Source organism: Labeo rohita, chromosome 2 (genome assembly GCF_022985175.1).
Source record: "Labeo rohita strain BAU-BD-2019 chromosome 2, IGBB_LRoh.1.0, whole genome shotgun sequence".
Lineage (NCBI taxonomy): Eukaryota > Metazoa > Chordata > Actinopteri > Cypriniformes > Cyprinidae > Labeo > Labeo rohita.
The window spans coordinates 32,619,610-32,638,501 of NC_066870.1; the positions used below are offsets into that span (position 1 = coordinate 32,619,610).

Here is an 18,892-nt window from a genome sequence, read left to right on the forward strand (position 1 = left end):
AGTGCTTTGGGTCGCTTAAGAACCCAAATGGACGAGAGTATGCGTTTGTAAAGTCCGTTGCCGATGGACTTGTAGCTCGTTTTGAGTTAACGCTTAGTGACAAGTGGCAGCGCGCACAGGCTTTTTTCCACCCTCTGTGTGAGAATAGATGTTCTCGCTGCATTTTCTGCCTTTAGATCACTTAAGTGGATGTACACGAGAATATCTGCCCTTCTTTCTTGTATATTTAATGTCTTGTTCTGTTATATACTTAGCAACAGCGCTACGTATATACACTACTCAGCCGAGGCCACTTTGAGGAGGTGATTTAATGTCCTGTCCTAAAAACAAGACAAGTTTTTCCATAGACTGAGTGTCCCGCTGTGTCTCGTCTCACAGAGCTACACTTTTGACTGCCAGCATAAACTCTGGTCCACTTTGCAGTTTATAAGTACCGACTTACACAGACTATTCAAAAACTCTGATAGCATGAAGATATTTGATTACTTGTTCCTCAGAAGGGGTTATTGTGTTTACTTGGCATTTTTGGAGATCATGTTATGTTACAGCAGAGTTTTGAAGGTCTTCAACTGACCCAACAGCAACTTCTAGGGCCAGATTGGCAAAAATCTTACAGAAGTTAAGAAATTTCCAATAAGTTAGGAAATTCCAGTAAGAATTCTTAAAAACCTTACTCAGAAATTCATATGTATTGTCTTGTGTATTGGGTTTTGCAGTCAGGCTCTCAAGTTGAGCCAATAAGAGCTTATTGTTTTTTTTTCTTTCGTTTCTTTATTCCTAATAAATGTTCTTCTTCGTACATATGACCTTGACTAATACAGTCTACTTTTTCTACACAAACGCACCAATGATTGTCTCATTCTGCTGGTGTTGAGTTTTCAGAAATGTTTTTTTTTTTCTTAGTCTGTTGAACTTTATACCAAGAACTCAGGTTTCATTTGTGGTGAAACCTGTTCCGCAGATTTTTGAGCAGACGATATTTACAACCCAAAATGTGGCACTCTTAGTTTAATTACCATATTTATATCCCTTCTGCAAATTTTCCCACACAGTCAATGCGGTCAATGTGAAAAAGTAACAGATTCCCTGTGGGCAAGGGTCGTTTTGCTTTTAGAGAAGAGAGAAAGTGTTTACTTGCCTCTTTTAGTCAGCTAATTACACCAAAACATTATTTAAGCAAGCAAATAAAGCTAAATGCCAAAGTCGGGCTGAATTTAGAATAGCACTAGCATACAAATGGCAAATGGCAATTTAATCTTACACAGTGTCATATTTTGTAGCCTAGTGGTTTTAAAAGGGGCGTGGTCTGCAGACTAAATGCTTGTAAGGGGCGTGTGCTAATATTCATGTCTATAAAGGGGTGTGGTTTAGGAGCTGGAGCAATTTTTACACCAGACATATGTATTGTTTCAAAATATCAGTTATCGGTCTACTTGATCTACTAACCCTAACCCTAATTAAAAGCATTTACAGAAAATTTTGTCTGAGTGCTTTTTAATCTTATTTATTATTATTATTTTTTTAGACTTTTTGCCTTTGTTAAGATAGGACAGATCATAGTTGACAGGAAGCGAAGTGGGAGAAAGAAGGGGGCGAGATTGGGAAAGGTCCTCGAGCCGGGATTTGAACTCGGGACGCCCGTAGCGCAATGGCGCTGTATGTCGGCGTGCTGCGCACAAGGCTATTGGCGCCGACTTTTTAATCTTAATTTTGACATTAATTTGCATTTTTACACCAGTCATATATATCTGTAATAATCGGTATCAGCATCGGCCCTTAAAAACATACATCAGTCGACCCTCCTAACAATCAATAAGCAGTAATTAGGAATTTATTGAGGGAAAACTCTCTAGTCTAACATCTGATATTTACTAACCTTAACCCTAATTTAAAAGCATTTAAAGAAAGTTTTTGTCAGAGCCCTTATTGTTCTTAATTTTAATATTCTTTTTCACTTTTACACCAGACATATATATCGGTTCATAATATCGGTTATCGGTCCACTTAATCCGTAATAATTGGTATCGGCCGTGAAAAACACATATCGGTCGATCCTTAGTATGAACTACACTGAAAAACATTTAGTGTACAAACCATTTTCACTCAGAAATTGCTAGTAAATATCAGATGCCTATTAGACTAAAGAGTTTTTCCTCAATAAATTCCTAATTGCTGCTTATTAGTAAGGTTGTGGTTGTTAGGGGTCAACTGATATGTGTTATTCAGGGCCGATGCCAATAGCAATCATTACAGATCAAGTAGACCAATATTTTGAACCGATATATGCAGTATGTCTGGTGTAAAAATGAAAATGAATTTTAAAATTAAGAATAACAAGGCTTTGACAAAAAAACATTCTTCAAATGCTTTTAAGTTACTATCGGTAAATCTGTTTTAAAAGATGTGGATGATACTAACCATAAAAATGCTTGATATCGGTACCGATAATCGGCCAGGCCGATAATTGGTCGACCCCCTAGTTCATACCAGCAAAAAAATGGCTTTCTATTTACTATTTACATACTGTATTTATCATACAAACATCACATATTTTAGGTAAATTTGAGCTTTTTGCCTTTCGATAATATCCTTATCTTCTCTTACAAATATGTTAATGAAACTAAGAGCACTGCGTATATTTTTGTGAATAGTGAGCACTGAAATTCTGCAGATCTTGCTGCAGCCCACCATGTTCGTGAAGGCGGAGTGAGGAACAGAAAGTTCTGCTATTATTGCCTTGAGAGTTCAGTCTCGTAGTACAGAGGACCTTGGCTCAGTGCTCACAGTTCGAGGCCGTTTGCAGTTTCTCTCTCGGTGCTCTAATAAAAGTGAAGAGCCTTGGATTTGCTCAAGAGCACACAGAGTCTCTGTAACCATCACAACTGCCTTATTAAGCTTCAAAGGTTGCGGCTGATGACCATCTGGATAAGAGATTTTTCTTTTTGCCTTGGTTAGGGATCCAAGTGAGAAATATCTTCAAGAATATTTGCCTTTTTCAAGCTGTCTGTTGTTTGCTGTCTTTTGGTCTTTGTTGGACAGGCCTGTCTCTTTTTCTCTCTCAGCAGGACGCCGATATGATGAATGGTTGTTGATGAGTGCCATCATGTTGGAGTCCTAATAGCAGTAGGCATTGGGTTGTTGAGCAAAACTCTCTCTCTCTCTGTGTAACTCATGGTCATTAACACAATACATTAAGCGCTAAACCACCCCCTGTCTCAATCTTTTATGCCGCTATAACACGATAAACCAAACATGACATTTCTACAGTGTTTCTAGGGGGCTTCCAGGCAAGTCAGTCAGCAAATGTTGAAGAATACGAAGCCTGTCATGAAATATTTGCTTCACATAAAGCGGGCGACTTGGTAAATCCATATATTTGTGGGAAGTGTCTTGAACGTCTTACTCTTTTAGAGTGAGAAATCGTATTTCCAGGCCGTAAACTGTGCTAGAATAGCCATACAACTATATTAGAGTGAGGTTAAGAGCCAGAGATCAGTGTTTATGGTGAACTTTGAGTTGAGGGGTAATTATTTTCTTCAGTGCAGGTAGAGCAGGTCTCTCCACCGCTCCTGCTAACCCTGTTTACTCTCATCTCACGTCTGAATTATTCAGCTTAAGAACACTCTTAACCCACACACACATATGTGCCGCCAAAGCGAAATATACCCGGTCGCACATACAGCGCTATTTAAAGCCTTGTCATAGATGGGAAATGGATGTTGGGATCCTGGAGAGTTCCATTATTGCTACGGTGACGGATGATGGAATACCTTTGTTTTGCTGCTGCGTTTTTTCCCTCCTTTTTTGTTTTAAATCTCATGTGCCTTTCTGAAAATGACAAGGTTGGAGGCCTAGCGGTTAGTGTGTGTGCTTTGACGTGTCAAGTCGTGGTGCTCAAGTGGGAAATGAGAGGTCAAGTCTCGGTTGCATCATTTTCATATTCCATTTTCACTTTTTTTGTCATGGTTGCCCTACAGCTGCTATCAAAAATGTGGCAAAAATATCAGGAAAAAGTGCCAAGGTTACTGGGAGAAGTGTTCTTTTCTATTAAATGTATTTAATTGAGTGAGATTTGTTTAAAATGAGAAATATTTCTTATGGTTCATTTGATGTACAGTAAACATTTATTCTTTCTCTTCTTTTCCCCAGTATAAATTTCTAAACATCTTAAATCAAGATATATTTACTCAAGATGCACAATTACGTTAGGCTTATGCTAAAAATGTAAGAATTTTGCTAATAAGTTTAGGAAAATTAAATGAGGCTTACGCTAAAAACGAGGAAAAAATCTGGAGTAAGAAATGTAAAATTAATTCTTAATTTTTCTTACCCCATTGATACTTCTATTTTATTTTTATTTTATTTTATTTTATTTTATTTTATTTTATTTTATTTTATTTTATTTTATTTTATTTTACTTATTTTTTATTTTATTTTATTTTGTCTCCTGCTTCTTTTAAACATAAATTTGTAATAAATAAATATTGGAAAAAATATCTAATTTATATATAATATTTACATAAAATATATCCAATATTTACTGGAAACTGATTTATATAAGATAAATCCAATATTTTCAATAAAAATAAATACTTCAAAAATATATCTAATTTATATATAATATTTATATAAAATGTATCCAATGTTTAAAAATACATACTGGAAAAAATGTCTCATTTATATATAAATGTTATATAAAATATATTCTATATTATTAATAAAAAATAAACCCTGGAAAAGTATATCCAATTTATATATTATATTTATATAAAATATATCCAATATTTTCAATAGAAATAAATACATCCTGGGAAAATATATTCAATTTATATATTATATTTATATAAAATATATTAAATATTTTCAACAAATAAAGAAATAAATCATGAAAAAAATATATCCACTTGATATATTACATTTATATAAAATGTATAAATAATAAATAAATAAAAACAAACAAATAAATAAATGAAATTAACAGCACAACTATTTTTAAAAATAATTTGTTTTAAACAAATTTGTACTGGGGAAAAAAAGAAATAAGCATTAAAACATTTAACATTTTTAATTTCTTTATTATTTAATTTTAATATTAATATTAATATTTATTATAAGTTGTTTATAACTTTATTTGATCCTTTAATAAATTCTATTCAAAGTTTAATTTTAATGTATTTATTTAATTAATTAATTAGTTTGTTTTAATATTGCAGCAGTTTTCATAGCTTTTAAATGTTTTATATATATATATATATATATATATATATATATATATATATATATATATAATTAAATATTTTACGTTTGTTAGAAATGTTATACGTTACAGGGAAAATAAAGAAAAATAAAGTATTAGGAAACAGAGAAACAAAAAGCAAAGAAGTTAGTTTCTTGTTGGGAGTATCTTGTAGTATTGATCGAATTCTTCAAATGGTAACCTGACAGTAACTAATTCTGAGTAGCTTGTTGCTCAGCTCTAAAATTGCTTTCTAAGCTCCATAAATAAGTCATGTTGTGCACACATTTGGTTTGTTGGCCTTTCATCTTTCATAGTTTTTAACTAAGGAGTCAAATCGAAGTGTGCGGCTAACTCGATCCATGTGCTTAATGTTCTGTCCTCTCTGACTGTGTCTGAGATTAATGTGTTTGGTTCACAACAGGTCCAGTTCTCGCCCAGAACAGTTAGAGATTCTTTATTGATCCCCGAGGGGAAATTTACTCAACGCTGTAACATGAACTACACTGGATAATGAAGGTCTCCGAATTAAATCAGTAAAAGCAGAGAATGTCTTTCCACATCTTTCTCTCTGATGCATTTGTGACCCCTCCCGCGTCTGATCGGACCTGTAAATCCCAGCCGGAGAAGCGCTCTGCTCTAGTTGAGATCCGTGCTGATGAAAGCGTGCGGTCCAAGAGTTTATGAGCGTGATCATTATAGTGCAAGCCAGAAGGCTTCAAAACAGTTTTACTTTTGTCCTGCACACTGGACAGTTTTAATGGCTTCATCACCATTTTATAGACAGGCTGAGATTGCGAATCCTCAAATTGCCATTTCTGTCGACCTCTTTCTCGCTGTTTATTTGTGTGCGCCTCTAGTCTTGTGGAGGGAATTTCTTGTTTTGTGTGTTTTGTGTATGTGCCCATTCAGGGGAGCGATTCAAATCTGTTACATTTTGTTAAAAATAGCTAATATCTAATTACATTCTAACCAATTACATCATTATTGCTTCTCTTTCTCTATGCCAGTTGGTGAATCATGTGCATCTGTAGGTTGAACACGTGACCATGTTATGGGAACAGGATAATTAGGGATCCAAGCATAAAATCTTTTATCTGTAAGAAGAAAGTATAACTCACTATTACAAACTAGATCTACATTTTTCTTCTAATCAGAATGAAACCAGTAGTGAAAAGAAATCAAATTGTTCTTGGGATCAAATACTGAGGACATATATATGTTAAAAACTATTAATACTAAAAGAGGATTGGATATATTTTATATAAATATTATATATAAATTGGATATATTTTTCCAGGATTTATTTTTTTATTTTTTTATTTTTTTATTTATTTTAAAAAATTGGATGTATTTATATAAATATTATATATAAATTGTATATTTTTTGTCATTAATTGAGTGATTGATTGATTGATTGATTGAAAATATTGGATATATTTTGTGTAAATGTTAAATATATAAATTGGATTTTTCCAGGATTTATTTATTAAATGATTGATTGATTGATTGAAAATATTGGATATATTTTATATAAATATTATATATAAATTGAATATATTCTTTCAGGATTTATTTATTTATATAATTGTTGAAAAAATTGGATGTATTTTATAAAAAATATTATATATAAATTGTATTTTTTTTCGTTGATTGAGTGATTGATTGATTGATTAATTGATTGATTGACTGAAAATATTGGATACATTTTATATAAATAAATACATTAATTATTTTAAAATGAATTTTATAAATAAATACTTTTTTCATATTTATTTATTTATTGAAAATATTGGCTGTATTTTATATAAATATCATATATAAACTGGATATATTTTTCTCCAGGATTGATTGATAGATTAAAAATATTGCATATACTTTATATAAATATAATATATTAGCTGCATATATTTTTCCAGGATTTATTTATTTATTGAAAATATAGGATATATTTTATATAAATATTATATAAAATGGATATGATGTTCGAGGACTGATGTATTTAGTTACTGTTTTATAATTTGTTTGTTTGTTTGTTTATTTGTTTGTTTGTTGAAAATATTGGATATATTTTATATAAATATACTTTTTTTTTCAGGGCTGATTGATTGATTGAAAATATTGGATATAGTTTATGTAAATATAATACATAAATTTGATATATTTTTCCAGGAATTACTTATTTGTTTATTAAAAATATTGAATATATTTTATAAAAATATTATATATATATACATTGGTTATATTTTCCAGGATGTATATATTAATTGATTGATTGATTGATTGAAAATTTTGGATGTATTTTATATAAATATTATATATAAATTGAATATATATTTTTTCCCCAGGATTCATTTATTTATTTATTCTGATCAATAAAAAGCTCAAAGTAACAGCATTTATATGAAATAGAAATATTTTGTAATGCTGTTAATGCCTTTACTGCAACTTTTTGTCAATTTATTGACCCCAAACTTTTGAATGGTATTGTGGCATTTTTGTAAAGTAATGTGTTTGCATTGAAAAAAGTCTCTCTACTATTATAGAGATTCAAAAGATAACATTACATTATGCCAAATGCCCATAGCCATTATGACTCTGTTAGTGTAGATGCGAGAGCGCGTGTCCGCGCGTACGTGCCTATGATATTATGTGCAAATCTCTGATGGTATAACACAGTTCGAGATGTGATGTATGAGCTGGTACTCGGCTCTGTCTGCCGTAGCCTGTGGCGTGAGTCGGGGTTGAGTGATTGTGGTCATTTCAGCAGACAGAGAGACAAGCGTCCCTAGACCAGGCTGGGGAGGGGAGGGAGGGACGGGCCCAGCGCCCTGCTGTATTAATGGCAGCGCCGTGCCAGATTGGACGGGTCCATCTAATACAGATAAATCATCATTACAGAGGTGTGGGGGTGGAGGGGTGGGGAGTTGCTTTGGCAGTCAGGAGAGAAAAAAAGGCCCTTTCATTTGTGCCCAGGATCTCTGTAAACTCATTCATCATGCCAGCTATGTTACACTCCCGCCCCTCCACACCAGTCCCACCTCTCTCTTCTCACTTCTCTTTCTCATCCCTCCTTCTTCAACTCCAGAGCAATGCCTTCCAGCTCTGCCGTCTCTAAGAGGCGATGATACACTCCTTCTGCCTGCTACCGTCAAGCTTGGCATTGTGTTTAAAGACAACATGCATTCATAGTTATATTTATTAAATATGCATTTAATATATGTTTATTTGTATATATTTATGTGTTTATATATGTATAAATATAAAAGTGTTAATATATAAAAAATAAATATATAAATGAAGAATTTTTTTCTCTCACACACACACACACACATATATATATATATATATATATATAATTTATTTAGTTTTCTAGAGAAATATTATTATATATTCTACCATAAATTTGTAATATATATATATATATATATATATATATAAAATTTAGAATTTTTTTCTTGATATATTATTATTATATATATTATTGAGATATATTATTACATATATATTTTAGAATTTTTTTCTTGAGATTTATTATTATTATTATTATATATATTATTGAGATATATTATTATTATATATATAATTTAGAATTTTTTTCTTGAGATATATTATTTTCTATATATATATATATTATATATATTATCTTCATTTATATATTTATTTTTACATATTAACACTTTTATATTTACACATATATAAAGATTTAATTATATAAAAATAATTATACTATAAATATAATATAATATATAAATATATAATCTAAAAATAATATATATATATAATTATTTTTTAATTATCGTTAATATGTAAAAATAAATATATAAATGAAGATATATATATATATATATATATATATATATATATATATATATATATATATATATATAAATATAAAATATGCATTCAATATATATTTATTTTTATATATTTATATCTTTATATATGTATAAATATAAAAGTGTTAATATGTAAAAATAAATATATAAATGAAGAAATGTATAAATTTAGATTTTAGACATTTTTTAGATTTTTATAGAAATATTTTCTTGATTAGGCTATATTATGAAAACATTTTTTCTCTCCATCTGAAAAATGATGCACAGGAAGACTAAAGACAATTATTAACGAAGCAGAAATGGTCAATTTCTATTTCATGTTGTCTTTTTAAAGATGAAAAGCATAAACGGGAGGGCGGCTTTTTTCCCCGGCGTCTGACAGTCGCCGTCTCTTTAAATTACCGGAAAGAACAATTCAACCTGATGCAATCAAAAGAGGTAAAATGACAGTATGTATAATTAAACGTGGAGATATGAAATTGCTGTGAAAAATCATGACAGATGTGTCATGCATTGGAAATTGCACTGTTCTGGAGCGCTACGTTTTGATTTACCACCGTTATGGACAGCGTTTGTGCTTTTTATCTTATTTTCTCAAAATTATTTATTGAATCGTGATGTTGCGTAGAAAGTTCCCTTCATCCCGTGGGCGTCTGCTCGCATTAATCTTACATTTAACACAAATAAATCGTGTGAGAGGCATTATTTTAGAAGTGCGGAATTAATTCTAGTGAAGTGGATTTGCTTGAATGAACGAGTCGGCTACAGATGGCTTTTTATGATTGCTTTTTTATTATTTGTTCTTTGCATTCCCTGTTTTATTAAATTAAACACAAGCCTGCTGAATACTTTTCAATGTAACATTAAAGGAATAGCTCACCCAAAAATTTGATTTCTGTCATCATTTACTCACTCTTATGTTGTTCCAAACCCTTGTGACTTTCTTTCTTTCTTCCAAAAGTATAAATTTTGAATAATGCAACTGGCCGCTCTTTTCCATGCAGTTAAAATGAATGGAAACTGGAGCATTCAAGCATCATGAAAGTGTGACTTGTGCACTATATTCCAAGTCTTCTGAAGGCAAACGATAGCTTTGTGTGAGGAACAGACCGCAAGTTTTAAAATTTAAGCATAGGAGAAGAATGAGACTCTTCATGATGCTTTTATGGCATTCCAGTCCATATCTTTTTTTTTTTTGACAGAAAAGTATGAACACTTTGTCTTTCTTGGAAGAAAGTAAGGTAGATTTGGAATAAAAAGAGTAAATAATTTTAATTTTTTTGGGTGAACCTTGCCCTTAAAGGAATAGTTCACCCAAAAATGACAATTTTGCCATAATTTTCTCACCCTATGTTGTTTCAAACCTTTAGAATTTATTTCTCCTTCTGAACACAAACCAAATGAAAGGGTCCTTGCACCCGGGCTCACCACTACCTGTTGGCTTTCGGAAAACAGTGAACGGTGGGCAACATGCATTTAAAGTGCTAAATATAGAAGGAATATGTCAAAGTCATTTACATGTGCTAAACTTCCTGCTACCAGGTGGTGGTGCTATGACATATGCTATGGTGCTATGCTCATCCCAGCACTTTTATGATCAATATGAAGTTTGGTGAGGACTGAACATGATATGTTTGAGTTAGTGCAAAGCATGATGTATCTTGTTGCCAACAGGTGGCACTATGATTATAACTGAATTTTGGCCTTTAGATGTCTTCAGGCTAGGACTCTTACCAAACGTGAAGTTTGGTGCAGACTGGACATTGCATGTTTAAGTTAGTGTAAAACAAGTCATGTCCTATTGCCGGCAGGTGACGCTATGATTATAACTGAATATTGGCCTTTAGATGTCTTCAGGCCAGGACTCTTATCGAACATGTGAAGTTTGGGGCAGATCGGACATTGTATGGGAAACATCAAACTTTGTCAGGGTGCCTTAGACACACCATATAATGAAAACTCGAGATCTTCGAAATTTAACATTTCGAAACCTACAAAGGCCTTTAGATTAGACTGACCAAATATAATGTTGATGTCATTAAATCTCTATGAGGAGTTCATTACAGTGTAAAACATGCCACTTCCTGTTGCCAGCAGGTGGCGCCATGGCTATAAATAAAAATTTGGACATAAGCGTGTGTTCAGGACAGGACAAGACTTGTCACTCGTATAGTTTTGAATGGAGAAAGATGCAACGCTCATTATGGCCACGAAGCCCCGCCTTCTTAGAAAGAGCCAATCATTGACTAGTAAAGTCAGCACCTCCCAGCAGCTGCCGTTAGAAGTCCCGGTTGCGGTGTTCTGAAACGTGCGCTTAGTACCACGCATGCGCACTGGCTGATCTTGGCTGAAAAATAAGCTTTTTTAACGCTTTTGGAGCATAAGGAATGATATTTTTGAGGACCAAATACACTGACCAAATTTGATCTAGATCAGTGTCAATCTCTAGGAGGAGTTTGTTTAAATACAACAAACTTGCAGAGAAAATGAAAAAAAAAAAAACAGACTTCCTGTTGGGTTTCGGACTTTGTACCGCAGGACTTTTTGTAGGTATTGGTGTGTTACATGTGTCTACCAAATTTCGTAAATGCATGTGAAACATAGCTCGAGACGCACTTCATTGAAATTTTATAGGTGGCGCTATTGAGCCATTTTGCCACACCCACTTCTGAAAACCCATATCAGCTTTCACATTTTCACCACTTTTGGTGTGTGTGCAAAGTTTCATGAGTTTTCAAGCCCCAGATAGCACACGTACGTCTGCAAGATATCTGTTAAAGATCTCTTGATCTGGAAAGCATCTGGCGGACGTCTATAAGATGTCAGTTTTACATACATTCTAAATCAAAAACATCTTAAACACATCTAATAGACGTCTATTAAAAATGTCCAATAGACGTATTGCAGATGAGCAAACTACGTCTTGCAGATGTAAATGCAGACGTCAAATAGACGTCTCCAAGATGTACGTGTGCTATCGGGATGTTTAGGCCCTTGAAAAATGTGATTCATTTTGGAGAAGAAGAAGAATCTGAGCAATTCCAATAGGGTTCTTTAAAATATTTTAAAGAATGTTGGTAACCAAACAGTGGCTGGTAGCCATTGGAAAACATCATTTAAAAAAAAAACAAGGAAGTCAGTGGCTACCGGCAACTGTTTGGTTACCAACATTTTTCAAAAAAGAAATTCATACAGGTTTGGAACAACTTGTGTAATTGTGGTGAGTAATCGGTGACAGATTTTTCATTTTTGGGTGATTTATTTTCAAAATGTGTTTTGCTCTGTCTCACATACATTTATTTTTTTACTCTGGAAGTAAAGATTATACTGTTTTTGCCAACACTTCACCCATCGATTTTTTATTTTCCTTCTGGCTTTCAAGCTGCCACATGGACGCTGATCCATCACTGTTCAGATTAGATTTACTCGAACCCCCCTTTTCTCTGTTTCTGCTTTCATAGCGCACACAAACGGCAAAGGTATACACACGTCCTGATAGCCCATCTTACGATTTCAAGGTTTACTTGGATCAGACTGTTATTTGGTGAGGGTCCGTGAGTGCGCAACCCTCTAGAGGCCACACACACTTAGACAAAACAAACAGCGCCCACACAGGTACACACACACACATACTCCCCTTACCGATACCGTAAGTTTACAGCCCTCAAGAGTCCACTCGCAAACCTTGTATTTGTTTCCCTCTCCCACGGCTGTGCCACCTCAGGGGAATTCTGGGATATCGTAGGATGGTTCATTCGGTCAGCCTACTCTGTTAAAAGGCACAGATTACCCACAGGGCCGTGTGGCGGCGTGCCTGTTATGCAGCTTTAGGAGTGAACTGAGCGGTTCAAGTAGCAAGCGATCACGTACGGGCAACATGACCCTACTTTTACCTCACAGCTGTCTACCGCTGGGACTGAGGGACTTAGATGAGATCAGTAGCAAAGCATTAGGCTTTTAAGTGCATAGATTAAATGTGTTTGGACAACTATGGTTAAAATGAAAATTTGAAATCATTTACTCACCTTCATGTGGATTCAGCCCTATATGGTTTTCTTTTTCCTGTAGGACCCAAACAGAGATGTTGGGTTGAATGTTGACGCTGCTCTTTTACATACAATGACCTGGGGCCATCATGCACCAAAAAGAGCCAAAAAGGATCCTGAAAGTATTCAAAATTATGCAATTCAAGTTTTCTGAAGCCGCATGATGGCTTTGTGAGAGGAAAAGACCAAAATATGTTATAAATGATTGAAAGTCAAACTTTGATTAAAATATTCTATGTAAAGATGCAAGTAAATGACACATTTTTCATTATTGGACAAACTAACATTTTAAATAGGACCATTTAAAAAGCATTTTCAATAATTTATATATTTTTAAAATATTTTGGTAATTTGTGTTTTTTTTTTTTTAAATTTTGCATATATTTTTTGCAAACTTCTCTGCAATTACATTTATTGTATAAATCACACAAAATCAGCATCTTCCAGACAATTCATTTCATCTTAAGCACTGATAAAATAAATAAATAAAAATAAAATCATATAAAATCAAATAAACACATTTTAAAAATAGCATTTTAAATAATTGATGTATTTAAAAAAATTTTTGTAATTTGTATTTTTTATCTAAAATTTTGCGTTCGATTTTACAAAAATATCCTAGAACCCTTTTCATTTGAGATTTTTAAAATGATGCTATTAATATGTATTTATAAGGCTGTCAAGGTTTAACTGTAAAACTTCTCTGCAATGACATTTTATTGTATAAATCACACAAAATTTTTTCCATACAATATTTCAATAGTTTATCTTAAATACTGGGACAATTCAAAAAATAAATAAATAAATAATAATAAAAAATAATAATTAATTAATTAATAAATAATACAATTTTGCATTAAATGTTTTGCAAAAATCACCTAGAACCTTCTTCATTTAAGATTTTTAAAATGATGTTATTAAAATATATTTATAAGGCTGTCAAAGTTTAACTGTAAAACTTCTCTGCAATGACATTTATTGTGTAAATCACACAAAAACAGTATTTTCCAGACAATATTTCAATAATTGATCTCAAGTACTGGGATGATGCAAAAACTAAATAAAATAATAAAATAAAATAAAATAAAATAAAAACATACATTTATCTAATTTAGCATTTTGTCTTTTGGAATGTCATGCTTTTTCTTACACAGTGTAAATGCGTCTTTATATGTGAAAACATGCTGATATGTTTACATTTTAGGAGGGGAGGCTCTCTGAGGACGTCCTCATATTTGGGTGGTTCTTTGCATTAAAATGTGTGAAAATCTCTGTTCTATTGTATCAAGCTGTCAGGCCCTTTTTGTAACTTTTAATTTTTTAGGCTATACTGTCCACAACCATCAGCAGAACTGTCTTCAGCAGCTGTCTGAGCTCAATAGCTGCGCTCTGTCTCTCTCTTTATCTCTTCTTGTGCCATGTTTCACAATCTGCCAGTGGTGCTGTTTTACCAGGGTTGCAGAAGGGCAGCCATATACTGCTCCACTTACTTCTAATTGTAATTCGATAGCGCATAATCTCAAATTTGTTACGCATCACATTTTATAATATGGTAATATTGTAATAGTAAGTGGCTGGCCGCACTTGGCCTGGACCGAAGCAGATGGCAGCAGCTTCCTCGCCCACCTCAGGTGATTAGGGAGACAGATTTTGCGATCTGAAACTCAGAAAGAGAGGCCATAAAGGTTTCATCATCTCAGAGACGGAAAAAAAAAAAGTTTGAAAGTGATGTAGTGTTTAAAAGCTTTTAGATGGTTTTTTGGGTGGGGAATATGGGGTTAGAGAGGTTTCTGGGAACTCAATTTGTATCAATATTTTATGAAAGGCAGAAACCTGTCTGAGTTCAGGCCATGGTTCCACATCGATAGCATCAAATGGACCAGCAGTGATATTTCTCATCTTTATTCCACTTCAACAAGCGCCTTTTGCAATTTTAGGTTGAAATAAGAGTTTTTCACACCATTGACCTCAGAAGGGAAAGTTCTCTGGGTGTTAAAATGCACTTTACTGTGTATAATGTATTTACCATTTGACAAGAATTATGTGATTCAGTTCACCTAAAAGAATCATTCAGATTCGTTAACTAGGGTTGGGTACTGAACTGTGTACTTTTAAGGGTACCGACCGAATTGCGTCGGTACTACCGAGTACCGATTCACATTAAATCAATCAGTACCAAATTTCGGTACCTGAGAGCGCATCTGGTCGCGTATGTTACAGAGAGAGAGAGAGACCCTGACCCTGTGATGTGACGTCACCCCCCTGCAACTCGTTCAAACACACAGGGGAAAACCGAAATGTTCTAAACTGTGGTCAAGTTTCTAGGGACAAGAATGCGGAGTTCATTCATAAAAATGGATTTACTCTATAACTCGGAATGCCACGAAATTCGTCAATTTTTGTATTAATAAATAAATAGTAATGAAATATTAAGGTGAATATTAAAACGCAAAAAGATGTTTTAAATATGAATCCTATATGTACAAGAGAGAGTCGAGTTGACTGATAAGAAGAGTGAGGTGAGAAAGACAAGACGATGGAAGAAGAAACTAAATGCAAAAGCACCTGTTTGGCAATATTTTGGATTTTGAAAAGACTGTTGTTTTTTACAGTTTAACTTTTTGTTTTTTAAACATTTGATTCTTATTTATTTGGTTCCACAGTGTTTGCTGTGTTTACTTTATTTAAACTTTGTGTATTTTCTTTTCATTTCTTTTTTTAATTTTACATCAATATGTATGCTGTACCTCCAAGCTTTCTTATTCATTTTGCTGATAAATGTATGTGTTTTATTTATTTGGTTCCAGAGTGTTTGCTGATTTTCAGTTTTGCATACCTAGGCTATTTAAACTTTGTGTAGACTAAGTAATTTTTTATTTTATATTAGGCATATAACATGGTGTACTATTTTTATTCGTTTTGTTAGTAAAAGTTCTATGAGTTGTACGTTGTATTTTGTTGTAGCTTGAATTGAATCCACGGCAAATTGCTGCTAATTTGAAAGTAAAATGTGCACAGCACTTTTACAAGCTATTTAAAAGCGAAGGAAAGCGAGGAAAAGCGGAAAACCCAAACTAACAATTGCTTGACACCAAATTACCGCTAATTTGAAAGTGAAAGTAAAATGTGCACGGCACTTTTGCAAGCCATTTAAAAGCGAAGGAAAGCGAGGAAAAGCAGAAAACCCAAACGAACAATTGCTTGACACCAAAATTGCCGCTAATTTGAAAGTGAAAGTAAAATGTGCGCTGCGCTTTTACAAGCTATTTAAAAAAGAAGGAAAGGAAGGAAAGGGAGTAAAAAGAGACGAGGTAAAACTCAAACAAACTAACCTGTTCTGGGCTTATTTTTTTCCATTAAATAAATGTTTTGTTATTACACAGAGAGTAAAGTACCAAAAAAAGGTACCGTTTGGTACCGGCTGTGAATTTCAAGTACCGGTGAACGGTACCCAACCCTATCGTTAACTGATTTGTTCAGTGGCCCTACCTTTAGGTTAAATCATTACACCCGTAAGTGGAGACCCTCATGTATTCCAAGATGTTCATGTCTTCCTTCATTCAGTTGAAATTAAGGTTTTTAAGGAAAACATTCCAGGAATTTTCTTCATATAGTGGACTTTAATGAGAGCCAACGGGTTGAAGGTCCAAATTACTGTTTCAATGCAGATTCATAAGACATGATCTCAAAAGAGGAATAAGGGTCTTATCTAGCAAAATGATCAGTCATTTGTCTTAAAAAAATAAATAAATAAATAAATGATATACTTTTATACCACAAATGTATGTCTTGCACTAGCCCGACCTCTCGCATTACGTAGTCACGTTGGTAAGGTCATGCAGGCAGAAGTACCAACCCAGTATTTACAAAGTAATTGTGCAAAGAAAGTCAAACGCCCTTTACAAAAAAAGGTAAAACAACGATGTCGGACGATTTGGAAGTTGGAGGAGAAAATGACATCACAGAGCTAGTGGAAAACAAGCATTTTTTTTTTTTAGAAAATGACTGGTTGTTTTGCTACATAAGACCCTTATTCCTTGGCTGGGATCGTGTAAAGCACTTTGAAGCTGCATTGAAACTGGTAATCGTAATTTGGACCTTCAACCCATTAGCTCCCATTGAAGTCCACTATATGGAGAAAAATCCTGGAATGTTTTCCTCAAAAACCTTAATTACTTAATTACGACTGAAGAAAGAAAGACAGGAACATCTCGGATGACATGGGTGGGAGTAAATAATCAGGAAATTTTTATTCTGAAAAGTACTCATCCTTTAATAAATAATTGAATTGTTCCCTCAAAAGATTCATTCCCTGAAACAAAAACTATAGTCATCTGCCCATGTTCTTTCTGTTGTGCTAAACCTTCTATTGTTTTTCTTTTACAGTGGGAGGAAGTAAGCGGCTATGACGAGAACCTCAACACCATCCGAACGTACCAGGTGTGCAACGTCTTTGAGTCCAACCAGAACAATTGGCTGCTCACCACCTTCATCGCTCGACGCGGCGCTCAGCGCATCTACGTGGAGATGCGTTTCACCGTCCGAGACTGCAGCAGCATCCCGCGGGTGCCTGGATCCTGTAAGGAGACCTTTAACCTTTACTACTACGAAACAGACTCCGTCATCGCCACCAAGGGTACGGCGTTCTGGATGGAGGCTCCGTATTTGAAGGTAGACACCATTGCAGCGGATGAGAGCTTCTCGCAGGTGGATTTTGGTGGTAGGTTAATGAAAGTGAACACGGAGGTGCGGAGCTTTGGGCCGTTGTCAAAAAACGGCTTTTATTTGGCGTTTCAGGACTATGGCGCATGCATGTCACTGCTGTCCGTGCGTGTGTTTTATAAGAAATGCCCAAGCGTGGTGCAGAACTTTGCGATATTTCCGGAAACCATGACCGGGGCGGAGAGCACCTCGCTGGTGATCGCTCGCGGGATGTGCATCCCGAATTCAGAGGAAGTGGACGTACCGATTAAGTTGTACTGTAATGGTGACGGGGATTGGATGGTTCCAATTGGGAGCTGCACCTGCAAAGCCGGATTCGAACCGGATAACGGGAACGTCTGTCGAGGTAAGACATTGTGTTTTCAGCTCTTGAAAATGTATGAATTTCCATTTTAGTTGAGGTTTATTCTGATTTGGAGTTGGTTCATGGACCGTTCCATATCCATTTACCAGCAATATGTTTCTTAATTGAAGATTGATTAAAGACTTCTTGCTGGTTAAGCTAGTAGACAAGTGTGAGAAACGGCTTCCAACATTCCAACATTTGCTGGTGACCCACTGACTAAGCTGGTCTTTTTTCCTGAGCTTTAGATCAAGAAGGTTCTGGAAGTGCTTTGACGAATGAACTTCCTGTGAACTGAGATGTGAGATGCACAGATTTGTAATTATTTGAGAAGATTTCCATGCAGCAGATTTTGAGTTGGAGTTGAATTACTCTGGATTAATATGGCAATGTGCACACGTGTCTGAGATCAAAAGACAGCAGAATGTGGGGTTGATGAACGTTGATGTTGGGTTGAGTGAGGCAAGGATGTAGCTAAAGTCAAATGGGACCATTTACGAATTTGTTGATTAAAATGGTGTGTTGGTCAATCACTATTATAAATATACTGTATTAGTTTAGATTGTACTGTTCTGGTAGGCAAATCAGACACATAAACACACAAGTTTCTTTTTTTTTGTCTGTATTTGGTCGCTCTCTGTTCTCTCATTGTATTGTTCTCTCAAGGTCTGCAATTGGCCGATTTGGCCTTCACTCAAGGCCAATG

The 18,892-nt window shown here is 34.2% G+C and overlaps 1 protein-coding gene across 1 annotated transcript in view; it reads left to right on the plus strand.

Annotated features, from left to right (window-relative positions):
• The window catches only part of LOC127154296 (ephrin type-B receptor 1), a 287,743-nt gene that overhangs the window by 104,633 nt on the left and 164,218 nt on the right, over positions 1–18,892 (plus strand). The window contains exon 3 of the mRNA XM_051095736.1: positions 17,508–18,189. Within this exon, the coding sequence (XP_050951693.1) occupies positions 17,508–18,189 (682 nt within the window). The remainder of the gene's footprint in view (positions 1–17,507; positions 18,190–18,892) is intronic.